This window comes from Sinocyclocheilus grahami, unplaced genomic scaffold, assembly GCF_001515645.1.
Source record: "Sinocyclocheilus grahami isolate Dianchi unplaced genomic scaffold, SAMN03320097.WGS_v1.1 scaffold42.1, whole genome shotgun sequence".
NCBI classification, from domain to species: domain Eukaryota; kingdom Metazoa; phylum Chordata; class Actinopteri; order Cypriniformes; family Cyprinidae; genus Sinocyclocheilus; species Sinocyclocheilus grahami.
The window spans coordinates 1633865-1648859 of NW_015505221.1; the positions used below are offsets into that span (position 1 = coordinate 1633865).

The 14995-nt window shown below is 36.8% G+C and overlaps 1 protein-coding gene across 1 annotated transcript in view; it reads left to right on the forward strand.

The window, feature by feature from the left end:
* Window positions 1–8866, forward strand: part of LOC107582275 (lipolysis-stimulated lipoprotein receptor-like) — a 20300-nt gene extending 11434 nt beyond the window's left edge. Inside the window, exons 6-13 of the mRNA XM_016268044.1 lie at window positions 3781–3975; window positions 4074–4124; window positions 4241–4369; window positions 4707–4995; window positions 5079–5544; window positions 6026–6355; window positions 7781–7823; window positions 8217–8866. Coding sequence (XP_016123530.1) covers window positions 3781–3975; window positions 4074–4124; window positions 4241–4369; window positions 4707–4995; window positions 5079–5544; window positions 6026–6355; window positions 7781–7816 — 1496 coding nt within the window. The 3' untranslated portion in view covers window positions 7817–7823; window positions 8217–8866. The remainder of the gene's footprint in view (window positions 1–3780; window positions 3976–4073; window positions 4125–4240; window positions 4370–4706; window positions 4996–5078; window positions 5545–6025; window positions 6356–7780; window positions 7824–8216) is intronic.
* The last annotated feature ends 6129 nt before the right edge of the window (window positions 8867–14995 follow it).

The window sequence follows — 14995 nt, forward strand, 5'->3', positions numbered from 1 at the left end:
TATATATATATAGATTTCCTTTTTGATGCATTTATTATTAATTTTGTTATAGACGTATATGTGTGTCAACTAGTGTGAGATGCATTAAAAAAGCATGCCGTGCAGCGTGGAACCAGCCCAGTGCAAAGCCCAGGTCCCCATGCTCACGTCACACTTACCCTGTGTGTGTGTGTTATATACATACAGTACATACACATACATATATACATAAATACATACACACACACACACACACATGTATGTACGTTTTTTTGTTTGTTTGTTTTTTTACTCTTTCCCTTGCTTATATTCCAATAAATGCATGTATAGCATCTAATATGTGAGGCATTAAAAAAACAAGGCATGTAGTGCTGAACCAGCCAGAGGCAAGAAGTCCAGGGCAAAGCTGGTACAAACTGGATGTACAAGGTCCCCAGCCCCACATCACACCCAGCCACAACTAATCCGAACCACACAGGGCAGGGACTGAAACGCCACAGCCAACTGAGGCCCAGAGGCAGGAAAAGAGAAAGAGAGAGAGAAAAAATAATAATAAACAAAAGACAATGAGAGTGGGGAGAGAGAGACAGAAAGAGAAAATAAAGGAGAAAAATCAATAAATACATTTATAAGTATTTAATTAGGTTTGATATTAGCCATTGTTGCTACCTCCTCCTAACCCCCCTCCCCCAATCTTGTTTAAATATTGATGAAGATGTGTCATTGAGGATGGCTTCAGACAAAGAGGGTCAGCGGATTCATGATTGATGGAAGTTTATGAGCGATAACCAAGAGGGGTGTAATTCTATTGTATTATTTTGAGTGGAAGTTGACAGGTTTTCCATGGAGATGTACTCTATTAGTAAGTTTTTCCAAGATGTAATATGTATGGTGTTCCTTGATTTCCAGTTCATGAGGATAGTTTTCTTGGCGATAGTTAGAGCCACTAGGAGTAATTGACTATTTGTATTGTTTAAATTGATTATGCATATGTCACCTAATATACAGAGGGAGGGAGACAATGGGATGTGACATCCCATAAGGTTGGATAGTGAGTCAGTAACGTTTTCCCAAAATGTTTTAATTGAGGTGCAATGCCAAATGGCGTGAAAATATGTGTCTGGGGTGTTTAGTGTACAATGTGAGCATGTTTCTGACGTAAAAACCCTTTAAAATAATTTTCGTTCAGTTAGGTGAAATCTATGAAGTACTTTATACTGTATAAGTTGCAGGTTGGCATTTTTTGTCATGAAGTAGATCTTTTTGTAGATTTGTGTCCAGAAGGCAGCATCGGGAGTAATAGATAAGTCTGATTCCCATTTAACATTTGGTAAACTTAATGTATTGTCTGATTTTGATATCATTCTGTATATTTTGGAGAGTAGTTTTTTTGAGTTCGATATATTAATTAGCGCTGAGATTGGAGGGGAAAGGTCTAGGTTAATTGTCCTAGTGTCAATCTTTGATTGAATTGATGATTTGGTTTGTGAGTATTCCAAAAAACAATTACTCCCAATGCCGTATTTCTGGACCAAGTGGGAGAATGGTGCCAGGTTAATATTATGAAAGATATGCTGAAGTTGTGTGATGCCCTTTTCTGCCCATGTGCGTAAGTTGAGTGGCTTCTTGTTAGCTGTAAAATCTGGGTTCCAGATGTATTTAGATGGTGCAAGAGGAGTGTCTGTGATTTGATGAAATTTCCACCAGAAAATTCCATTGTAGAATAGTTTCTAAGATCTGCGTTAGCACATGAGTCATGTTGTGTCTGTGCATGTAGGGTGTTGTTGCGGTGCATGCTGGAGTCGAGCCCTGGCAGAGTATCGTGAGGCAAAACCTGTTCGGCTGGTTTCTCTTTATGTGTGTCAAATACATTTTTTGTTTTCCTTTTTTAAAATTTTTGCTTGCAGAACTGACAGACATGTACACCTGAAGATGAATGCACCCATCTCATGACATGTACTAAGCATTAGGGATGGTGGAAAAGTACCAAAATAAGTAATGAAACAGAAATAAAATTTCATGAAACAGAAATTAAGCCAGTATTGCATTTACACGTTTTTATTTTTAGTCTTTTCTGTTTAATGCCCTCATTCTTCTGATTAGTATCTGATGCAAGAGATTTGACTCTTTCCCCCAAATGTTTATTTATTTAGTTTTTTTCTCTTCTTGTTCTCCAGACTGGTTGTTAGTGGTGCTGGTGGTCCTGGGCTTCCTGCTGTTGTTGCTCCTGATTGGTATCTGCTGGTGTCAGTGTTGCCCTCACACCTGCTGCTGTTACGTCAGCTGCCCCTGCTGCCCAGAGCGCTGCTGCTGTCCCCGCGCATGTGAGTCCACACTGCCTTCACTTCCACTTCCCCTTTAGCCAGAAATGCCCTGTTTAGGAGGATTGTAACGAATCAGCTCATGTGAAATATGAATAATTAACCATAACTAGTTATAATTAACTATTCATATTTTAGATCCGCTGTAGATATTTAGCTGACCTCTCAGGGTCAACTGTCTTGTCAATTCTAAGAACGTTAATTTCCATTTGTTAAATATAAAAACAAAATATATATTGTGTGTTTGATTGGTCCAGACGCTACAGGATCAAACTGAATGAAAAGGCAGTAAAAATTGTTGAAGTGGTCAGTATTATTTTCATATGATATATTCTAGTTCAACTGATCACAAATCTCACGGTTCGGATCACATTACGGTTTTTGACCCACGGATCGGATAATTTTTCAGATCAGCAAGAAAAGAAAAATATTTCAATTTAACTTGCTTTCCATTTATTACTTAAAGCAAAGTACTTCTTTGATACCACAGCAAATACTAGTAGATTAACTAAGAAAGTTTAAACATGATTAAAGAGAAGAGAACAGCCAGTAAAAATAAGAACAAATACACAAATTTCAAGCATAGATAAATACAACAGAATATGTTACAAATAAGGTTGGTAGTATTCAAATACAGAAATGTAATAATAAGGGAAAATAACACTGCATAGAGTTCACTGTATAAATTAAATATAGATTTTTATTATCACAGCTGTTTTGTCGTTTGATGATCATTAATGACAGCAGCAGTATTTATAGGCCGCTGTCCTTTTAAGACCTGATGCACGGATCCGATATAATGATACACATCACATCCGATTTCTTTCTCAGCTGTTTTCATTCACTTGAGACATAACTGACTGTGTTTATCTGAATGACTGTCGAGATGGGTATTTTGTCATAATTTTATGTGTATGTGTCTGTTCAGAGGATTCAGAAGAGGATTCAGTTCGGTGTTCGTTTTCAGTTTTAATTTTAGTTAAATATTTAGTAATTTTGCTATTTGCTTTTGTAATTTTTATTAGTTTTTTTACTATTATAATTATTTTTAGGTTTAATTTATTTTAGTTTTAGTTTTAGCTTTAGTTCAGTTTTAGTTTTTATTTACAGTTAGTAGTAAACTTTCAAATTTTTGTTTAGTTTATTTAGATTTAGCTTTAACAAAAGCTTTTTAATAGTTTTATTTATAGTTAACGATAATAACTCTGAACGTGGTAAAATGTGTTCCAGAAAAGTGTTGCAAAATTCCTTTTTGTGTGAATTGTTTTTAATAGGGCTTTCAGTTGATTAAAAAATATATAATCTACAGTAATTATTTACATGATATAATGATGAATTAATCAAACTAATTGTTAAAAATATTTAATGTATGAATATTTGCAAAGAAAAGCCTCCATATGTTAACATGGATTTAATTTGGCATTGTTGTTTTAAATTATTAGTTGTGCTAAATTAACATGTTAAATTAACTTCTTCACAGTGTATGAGGCTGGTAAAATGGTAAAGTCTGGCATCCCCAGCCAGTATGCACACACCGTCTACGCCCCAAACATGTATGGCCAGCCAGCTTATGGAATTGGAGCTGCGCCGGGCATACCCATGCTCCCTATGCCGGTGGGCATTGCTGGTCCTCCCTCCAATGGCTATGGCAGAGACTTTGACAGAGCCAGCTCAGGTAGACTCGTCCTCTCTTTTCCTTAAAAACAGCAGTTTAACAACATTGTTTTACTTCAATAAGTGTAATTGTTTGATCATTTGTTCATCCTGCTCCAGTTGGTGCAGGATCTCAAGTGCCACTCCTGCAAGACCATGATGGTGGAGGAAGTAAGTGAGAGATCTTCACTACGTCACTCACTATATCGATCCATCTATAACATTTTAAGTGACTTTATCCCTTTGAAGCCTTCTGTTTCACATCTAATGTTGGTGTTGTTTTTCAGCCCGTAGTGGATACCGTGTTCAGGCCGACCAAGATGGAAACCCAACTCGGGTGCTTTACTACATGGAGCGAGAACTGGCCAACCATGACCCCAGTCACCCAGTGAACACTCCAGGCAAATACAGTCGTCGTGAGTTCTGGAGATGGGCACTATATTTCACTCTGAGGGTTGGGTTATAACAAAGTGGTGCTTAATATGGCGTAGGACATGTTCCTGGATCAAGGTCCTCTGCTGGTTCCTGAACATTTAAATCAACCCATTGTTGACAGGATTAGGAATTCACAAACATGTCCTACTTGTGTGTATAAAAGTCCACAGGCAATCTAAAGGAAACAAACTCTGTGTAAACTTTGTTTCCTGTAGATTCTCGGTTTTTCCAAGGTTGGGGGATGATTTGTAGGTGTTCAGTTTATTAAAACCTTTTTACTCTTTTGGTCTTATTCTGTTTTTCCCGTCTATCCTCCAGTGGATGGTATGAGCGAGGTGAGCTCACTTTACGATGGTCCAGACTCTCGAAATCGTGGTCGGGCCAGACCGCCTCAGCTTACCACGGTGTACGATGATGTGGACGGAAACATGAGCACCATCAGCAGCGTCTCTCAGCACATCCGACGGGATGAGCCCAGGTGGGGACCTGACAATCGAGGACGTGCACGCTCCATGGAAAATTTGGACGATATCAGCCGCAATTACGGAGACAGAGATGACTATCCACCAGCACGCCGAGATGGTGGGGATAGAGGCGGCAGAAGTGGGTAAGTGACTGAATAGTTTCGAATCACGCCAAATGAATGCATTAACTTGACTCCTTCTTAACCCATGACTTTCCCCTGTCCAGTTTGGATGACGAGTGGAGCAGCAGTGGACGAGGATACGACCCTGTCTTTGATGACCGTCGGCGCCGTGATTACTCTCCTGATGCTCGTCCTCGGCGTGGAGACTCCTTCCGTGAGGCTGGTTTTCAGGGCCAGCGCAGCCGTAGTCGTGATGACCTGATGGATCTGGAGCGTGATCGTGGCCGTGGAGGTCGGGACGCATACGATGACAGCTTCCTGAGGGAAGCCATGGAAAAAAAGAAGCTGGGCGAGCAGCAGAGAGGCCGCAGCCGCGAGCGGCTCGACAGCGAGAGCGACCGTTCTGACCGCTACAGGGGGCCACGTGGCGGACCGCCACCTCTGCCGCTCGCCCCGCCCTCCGGAAACCCTAATCGTCATGGAAACCATAGCAACTTCCCACCTCCACCCCCTCCCTACACTGAGGACAGTGACAGTTTGCCATCGTCCAAGAAGAGCAACTTAAAAAAGGTAAGAGCCAGATTCAAAAGAGCTTATTAAAACTTATGTATTGTTTATTTCATTATTATTTTTTGTTGTTTTTGAATTGACAATGAACTCAAAACCACTTTTAAAGATCCAGCTAAATCCAGATGGCCTTGCTGGTGTTGTTAATGTTTCCTTAAACCAAACCTATTAAAAATTGTTTTTGTTTATGAAAATAAAAAATAAATGCTAATTCAAAATGTTAATAAATACTATAATAATATATAAATAATACTAAACTGGTTTATTAGTACCTGGCTGAGTTTAATTTTTATTTAAATTCATATTACAGTATAGTTCAATTGATCATTGTTGTGCAATAATCATGGTATGTAATGCGTTTCAGAATTAGTACAAAATGTGAAGTAATCTATATGTAAACAATATACAAGCAAATAATGTATTGCGTATATACTAATAAATACGAGTAAGAATGATGCAGAATAATAAAATATTCAAAAAGCAGGGTGGAGCAGTGGATGACCTGATGGATCTGGAGCGTGATCGTGGCCGTGGAGGTCGGGACGCATACGATGACAGCTTCCTGAGGGAAGCCATGGAAAAAAAGAAGCTGGGCGAGCAGCAGAGAGGCCGCAGCCGCGAGCGGCTCGACAGCGAGAGCGACCGTTCTGACCGCTACAGGGGGCCACGTGGCGGACCGCCACCTCTGCCGCTCGCCCCGCCCTCCGGAAACCCTAATCGTCATGGAAACCATAGCAACTTCCCACCTCCACCCCCTCCCTACACTGAGGACAGTGACAGTTTGCCATCGTCCAAGAAGAGCAACTTAAAAAAGGTAAGAGCCAGATTCAAAAGAGCTTATTAAAACTTATGTATTGTTTATTTCATTATTATTTTTTGTTGTTTTTGAATTGACAATGAACTCAAAACCACTTTTAAAGATCCAGCTAAATCCAGATGGCCTTGCTGGTGTTGTTAATGTTTCCTTAAACTAAACCTATTAAAAATAGTTTTTGTTTATGAAAATAAAAAATAAATGCTAATTCAAAATGTTAATAAATACTATAATAATATATAAATAATACTAAACTGGTTTATTAGTACCTGGCTGAGTTTAATTTTAATTTAAATTCATATTACAGTATAGTTCAATTGATCATTGTTGTGCAATAATCATGGTATGTAATGCGTTTCAGAATTAGTACAAAATGTGAAGTAATCTATATGTAAACAATATACAAGCAAATAATGTATTGCGTATATACTAATAAATACGAGTAAGAATGATGCAGAATAATAAAATATTCAAAAAGCAGGGTGGAGCAGTGATATTAGAAAGAAACTAGTATGCAAAATGACAAGAAGGATATTCACAGCTGAATGGCAAGAACCAGCCATTTAGTTAGTTATTTAGTTAGCTATTTTATGTGCCTAGGTACAGAGTTCAGCAAGTCAGGAGTCAAGGGCCCTGCTGGGGGATCCAGCTAAATCCAGATGGCCTTGCTGGTGTTGTTAATGTTTCCTTAAACTAAACCTATTAAAAATAGTTTTTGTTTATGAAAATAAAAAATAAATGCTAATTCAAAATGTTAATAAATACTATAATAATATATAAATAATACTAAACTGGTTTATTAGTACCTGGCTGAGTTTAATTTTTATTTAAATTCATATTACAGTATAGTTCAATTGATCATTGTTGTGCAATAATCATGGTATGTAATGCGTTTCAGAATTAGTACAAAATGTGAAGTAATCTATATGTAAACAATATACAAGCAAATAATGTATTGCGTATATACTAATAAATACGAGTAAGAATGATGCAGAATAATAAAATATTCAAAAAGCAGGGTGGAGCAGTGATATTAGAAAGAAACTAGTATGCAAAATGACAAGAAGGATATTCACAGCTGAATGGCAAGAACCAGCCATTTAGTTAGTTATTTAGTTAGTTATTTAGTTAGCTATTTTATGTGCCTAGGTACAGAGTTCAGCAAGTCAGGAGTCAAGGGCCCTGCTGGGGAAAAAAAAACGGGGTCATGCTACCATGATTAAAACAAGCTTTCATCTTTAGCTGAAACATTCTAAAAAGTAATGAAAGTAAAACATTTTTCTGGTCATTTTCCATGGCAAATTCAGACTTTTTTTCTTTGTCAATGTTAAGTTAAGCTCAGCAGATAAGGATACAGTGCTTTAATGTTCAGTTATGTTATATTTTTATACTTATACAAAGTTCTGCTGTGTTTTCTTTGTCCAGAATGGAGCTGTGAGCAGAGAGAGTCTGGTGGTGTGACGCTCAGGTGAAAATGATGCGTGCGTGCATGTGTGTGTGCGTGCGTAGTTAGTTATTTAGTTAGCTATTTTATGTGCCTAGGTACAGAGTTCAGCAAGTCAGGAGTCAAGGGCCCTGCTGGGGGAAAAAAAACGGGGTCATGCTACCATGATTAAAACAAGCTTTCATCTTTAGCTGAAACATTCTAAAAAGTAATGAAAGTAAAACATTTTTCTGGTCATTTTCCATGGCAAATTCAGACTTTTTTTCTTTGTCAATGTTAAGTTAAGCTCAGCAGATAAGGATACAGTGCTTTAATGTTCAGTTATGTTATATTTTTATACTTATACAAAGTTCTGCTGTGTTTTCTTTGTCCAGAATGGAGCTGTGAGCAGAGAGAGTCTGGTGGTGTGACGCTCAGGTGAAAATTATGCGTGCGTGCATGTGTGTGTGCGTGCGTGCATGTGTGTGTGTGTGTGTATCCGTGATGCAGCTGCGTGTGTTGAATGCTGAGAGGATTTTTGGTTCATATTCAGATGTCTTAAATTATTATGGGATAATTGAAACAACTGATGCTTTTATGGTTTTAACTGAACTTTTTATGGTTTGGTTCCTCCCATGAACATTTTTAACAGCAAGTACTCAAAAAATAAGACTGCTGTGACGCTTTTTACTGTGCACATATGTCTAGTTCTGTATTTTAATAGACTGTTTATTTGTGTCTTGGAAAAACCTATGAACAATAGAGCCTTTCAAGTTTTCAGGTATTGATTTTTTATTATTTTGATGTAACATAAAGAAGTGATCTTTGTATGGACTGAAATGTTATTATTGTGCCTGTAGTCTGAGGCATCATGCAGTTTCTGCAAGTGGGAGATTGTATAATGTTGTATTTTTAATATTTGCACATTTACAAATGCAAGAACATGTATGAAATACCCAAGTGTGATAATTTTTTTTAATGCTGTTTTTTTTTTTACTCCTCTCACATTTGGTCATACAGTGGTTTATAATTTTTCTATTTATGTACAGTCCTGTAATGTCAATTTTCAATAAAGCTTTTCTATTGTATTTAGGTTTGTTGTCTTGTTAGGGATCATCAAGGTGACATACTTTGACTTTTTTTTTTACATTGTTTGGTGTTTCTGGATTGTGACCACTAGATGGCAGTTTACTATCCATGTACAATAATTTCAGGGAATGCCATACTGAATTTAAATGCATGTGAAAGCATAGGTTTGTTGTCTTGTTAGGGATCATCAAGGTGACATACTTTGACATTTTTTTTTACATTGTTTGGTGTTTCTGGATTGTGACCACTAGATGGCAGTTTACTATCCATGTACAATAATTTCAGGGAATGCCATACTGAATTTAAATGCATGTGAAAGCATTTTTTTTTATTCGTTATCACTGAGCCAAGGTATTTTATTTCTATGTTTACAATATGAATATGCATTCAAATGTAACTTGTTCTGAAGTTAAAGTTCCTGTTTTTAGCAGCCAGTTTAGATGTCATTGGTCCTGTACATTGCTGTCTCTACAGACTAGAAGCCTACATTTTTTTTAACATGTATATAAAAGAGTGCTTTCTTTTAGGTGTTAGCACATCTAGTCTGTTATCTTGTGCTGCCTGGTGGGTTTAACAGAAAAAAAGCATTTTTTCTAACCCAGATGGAGAAGGACCAACAACTGCCTCTGTCTCAGAGTGAGACGTACTTTCTGAAATCCAACGTTGGTGGCCTGCCAAGATCACAGCAGAGAGGTAGCCATCGAAGCTTTCATCCATCTGGTGTCTTAAAGCAGCCATTCCTTCAGATAGACAGGAAGATAGGTGAGAGCTACTTAAGAAACAGCATCAGCAAAAGGGCAGCTGACCCCTACGGTTCAGACAGCTGTTTAAAAGCAGATCTGTTTGTACTTAGGTGGTCGTTAAAACATCTGAGTAATAAACGGTTTTCTCTTACAGTTACATTGCAGGGTTGAGTGCAACACTACATGAGAAGCATATTCAAACCAACATGGACTTGAGGTATGTGAATAATTTTGCAAAACAGGCCAGAATAAATCATAAAGTGATCGTTTTTCCAGTTTCTCTTTGAAATACAGTAACATTTGTAGTGATTCAGTTTGCTGCAGTGGTGTTTTTCTGTGTAAAATCGAGGCATTACTAATCAGGGTGCTAATGTGAAACCACAATAACAATCATGTGTCAGTGGCACATGCCACCAGATAGAGAGGGGTGGCAGGAGAGAGAGAGAGAGAGAGGGAGAGGCAGGGTGGGAGGGATTGAGATTCAATAGGAAAAGAGACTGGCATTGCTCTTGAGTTATCGGCATTCTCTCTGCTTGTTTACACACAAGACCGTCTGATAAGGTGAGTCTGATCTTTTTAAGCCAGCATCCAAAATGATATGCCAAGCACATATATGTGAGGTCAAGAAATGTTAGAATGTTTATTTGGCAGTTCACGATTTATAGTAAAAATTAAGTCGTTTTTTTTTTTTTTACTACCATTTTATTTTTATGAAATATTTTACTGCTTTATTTAATATTTATTGTTGTATTTTTTTAGATAATTTATCAGATATTACAAAAAATATTTTAATATATGGAATGACGTTTATTCTCAAAATAATTATGTATCCAAACCAGTGAAATGCATTGAGATCTAATGTTTTGGTCATACAAAATGTTTTAGTCAATGCCTAAAATTATTTCATCTCTAAAAGTAGGATTATAATGTTTGCCTGATTCTCTCTTGGCTACCTGCCAGTAAATCAAACCCCACTGTGGATGAATGCCCAATAGTTTTTGGAGATGTGAAGTGTGTTGTCATCTGGCATTTGCACTTGTCCAAGTGCACAATATTAACTGTATGACCCATTACTCTCAGTGCTAGCTGCCTCATTTGCAATTTCTAGTGTGTTTGTGCACTGTAGTTCAGTTCAGTTTAGTTAAATACAATTAATGTTGTATTATTTCATGCATTATAGTGGATTGTAGTAGATTTCAAACTAAATGGTGTTTACTTTAAAGAAATACAGCATACGAGTAAGAATGATGCAGAATAATAAAATATTCAAAAAGCAGGGTGGAGCAGTGATATTAGAAAGAAACTAGTATGCAAAATGACAAGAAGGATATTCACAGCTGAATGGCAAGAACCAGCCATTTAGTTAGTTATTTAGTTAGCTATTTTATGTGCCTAGGTACAGAGTTCAGCAAGTCAGGAGTCAAGGGCCCTGCTGGGGGAAAAAAAACGGGGTCATGCTACCATGATTAAAACAAGCTTTCATCTTTAGCTGAAACATTCTAAAAAGTAATGAAAGTAAAACATTTTTCTGGTCATTTTCCATGGCAAATTCAGACTTTTTTTCTTTGTCAATGTTAAGTTAAGCTCAGCAGATAAGGATACAGTGCTTTAATGTTCAGTTATGTTATATTTTTATACTTATACAAAGTTCTGCTGTGTTTTCTTTGTCCAGAATGGAGCTGTGAGCAGAGAGAGTCTGGTGGTGTGACGCTCAGGTGAAAATTATGCGTGCGTGCATGTGTGTGTGCGTGCGTGCATGTGTGTGTGTGTGTGTATCCGTGATGCAGCTGCGTGTGTTGAATGCTGAGAGGATTTTTGGTTCATATTCAGATGTCTTAAATTATTATGGGATAATTGAAACAACTGATGCTTTTATGGTTTTAACTGAACTTTTTATGGTTTGGTTCCTCCCATGAACATTTTTAACAGCAAGTACTCAAAAAATAAGACTGCTGTGACGCTTTTTACTGTGCACATATGTCTAGTTCTGTATTTTAATAGACTGTTTATTTGTGTCTTGGAAAAACCTATGAACAATAGAGCCTTTCAAGTTTTCAGGTATTGATTTTTTATTATTTTGATGTAACATAAAGAAGTGATCTTTGTATGGACTGAAATGTTATTATTGTGCCTGTAGTCTGAGGCATCATGCAGTTTCTGCAAGTGGGAGATTGTATAATGTTGTATTTTTAATATTTGCACATTTACAAATGCAAGAACATGTATGAAATACCCAAGTGTGATAATTTTTTTTAATGCTGTTTTTTTTTTTACTCCTCTCACATTTGGTCATACAGTGGTTTATAATTTTTCTATTTATGTACAGTCCTGTAATGTCAATTTTCAATAAAGCTTTTCTATTGTATTTAGGTTTGTTGTCTTGTTAGGGATCATCAAGGTGACATACTTTGACTTTTTTTTTTACATTGTTTGGTGTTTCTGGATTGTGACCACTAGATGGCAGTTTACTATCCATGTACAATAATTTCAGGGAATGCCATACTGAATTTAAATGCATGTGAAAGCATTTTTTTTTATTCGTTATCACTGAGCCAAGGTATTTTATTTCTATGTTTACAATATGAATATGCATTCAATGTTATAACTTGTTCTGAAGTTAATGTTCCTGTTTGTAGCAGCCTGTTAAGTTGTCATTAGGTATACATTGCTGTCTTAACAGACTTGAACATTTTCTTTACATGTATATCAGACTGCTTTCTTTTAGGTGTTGGCACATCTAGTCTGTTGTCTTGTGCTGCCTGCTGGGTTTAACAGAAAAAAAGCATCTTCTCTAACCCAGATGGAGAAGAAGGACCAACAACTGCCTCTGTCTCAGAGTGAGACGTACTTTCTGAAATCCAACGTTGGTGGCCTGCCAAGATCACAGCAGAGAGGTAGCCATCGAAGCTTTCATCCATCTGGTGTCTTAAAGCAGCCATTCTTTCAGATAGACAGGAAGATAGGTGAGAGCTACTTAAGAAACAGCATCAGCAAAAGGGCAGCTGACCCCTACGGTTCAGACAGCTGTTTAAAAGCAGATCTGTTTGTACTTAGGTGGTCGTTAAAACATCTGAGTAATAAACGGTTTTCTCTTACAGTTACATTGCAGGGTTGAGTGCAACACTACATGAGAAGCATATTCAAACCAACATGGACTTGAGGTATGTGAATAATTTTGCAAAACAGGCCAGAATAAATCATAAAGTGATCGTTTTTCCAGTTTCTCTTTGAAATACAGTAACATTTGTAGTGATTCAGTTTGCTGCAGTGGTGTTTTTCTGTGTAAAATCGAGGCATTACTAATCAGGGTGCTAATGTGAAACCACAATAACAATCATGTGTCAGTGGCACATGCCACCAGATAGAGAGGGGTGGCAGGAGAGAGAGAGAGAGAGAGGCAGGGTGGGAGGGATTGAGATTCAATAGGAAAAGAGACTGGCATTGCTCTTGAGTTATCGGCATTCTCTCTGCTTGTTTACACACAAGACCGTCTGATAAGGTGAGTCTGATCTTTTTAAGCCAGCATCCAAAATGATATGCCAAGCACATATATGTGAGGTCAAGAAATGTTAGAATGTTTATTTGGCAGTTCACGATTTATAGTAAAAATTAAGCCGATTTTTTTTTTTTTTACTACCATTTTATTTTTATGAAATATTTTACTGCTTTATTTAATATTTATTGTTGTATTTTTTTAGATAATTTATCAGATATTACAAAAAATATTTTAATATATGGAATGACGTTTATTCTCAAAATAATTATGTATCCAAACCAGTGAAATGCATTGAGATCTAATGTTTTGGTCATACAAAATGTTTTAGTCAATGCCTAAAATCTCTAAAAGTCTAAAAGTAGGATTATAATGTTTGCCTGATTCTCTCTTGGCTACCTGCCAGTAAATCAAACCCCACTGTGCCCAATAGTCCAATAGTTTTTGGAGATGTGAAGTGTGTTGTCATCTGGCATTTGCACTTGTCCAAGTGCACAATATTAACTGTATGACCCATTACTCTCAGTGCTAGCTGCCTCATTTGCAATTTCTAGTGTGTTTGTGCACTGTAGTTCAGTTCAGTTTAGTTAAATACAATTAATGAAGTTGTATTTCATGCATTATAGTGGATTGTAGTAGATTTCAAACTAAATGGTGTTTACTTTAAAGAAATACAGCCGAAGACAAACATATAGCAAAACAAAAATAAGTTTGTTAGGGTTTTAAAATATCATAATAAAAATCTTACTGTTCAAAATTAAGTACTCTCTGTGGCACTTGTTCATAATTAATGTGTTTCTTTACACCTGTGGTTACTCTGCTGCTAGAACTTCTCAACGCCATTGAAAATGGGACCTTTTGGCTAAAAAAAATATTTATACTGCATTTATTTGCAGATGCCATTTGGTTTGATATTTATTATCTCATGCAATGTCATTTTTAAGTGTGGCTTAAGAATCCAAAAACATTTTAAGGTCACTAGGCTTATCCATAATGAGCATTATGAAAAATATTTCTGTCTTGACAACTCTCGGAGGGATTGGCATGGTAATGTACAAGTCAATGTTAATGTATTTGGTCTTGGCGGAATAGATCTGCTACACTGGTGCTGCGGCAGAGCAAGTACAGAGACTTTCTACTGCCAATACATCTACAACATGCTGCTGTGAGCATGTAAGAAATATTGCTGCTGTTGTTTGTGGTTATATCACTATAATAACACTTCCTGGAATTGTGCTGGTCAGATAAATGACCCCCAATGGTTATGAAAATAATGGTTATGAAATAATGACCATGTCAAGTAGTTCAAAATACTCCCACAGCCATTGTCTGCAGAAAAGAAAAAAAAGCCTGTTGCATTGTTTCATGCCCCATAATCAAGGAAAAATATATAATAATCGAAAAAAAAAAAATCTATTTCATAGAGTCCTAAATGCTCTCTATCCCATAGATGTTCTTATTGTTGAACAGATTTTCTGGGTAGCAATATATCTGTTATGGACTTTTTTGTAAATTTAAGCATTACGATGCTGCATGACATGCAAGTAAAATTTGGCACTGGGAATCAAATAATATTTTTAAAATGAGGAGTAACTTCAGTTGATTAGCATGGATTTTCCCCAAAGAGGGTGGGATGGCCTAGCCTACTAAATTGGATCTGTTACCCTGTTTTCACAGTCTGAAACATGGACAGGAAGCTGCTATGCAGTGAAGGTAGACTACTGAGACTGCCATCTGCCCCTATGCCTGTGTAATATTTATCTATAAAGCACAATTGCTAGGTTCATATATCTATGAACATATCTAAGAGTACATCCAATTTTATTTACTTTTATTATCCAGTAATGTTGACTATATTTTTATTTTAATGTAATAAAATAAAATAATTTTTT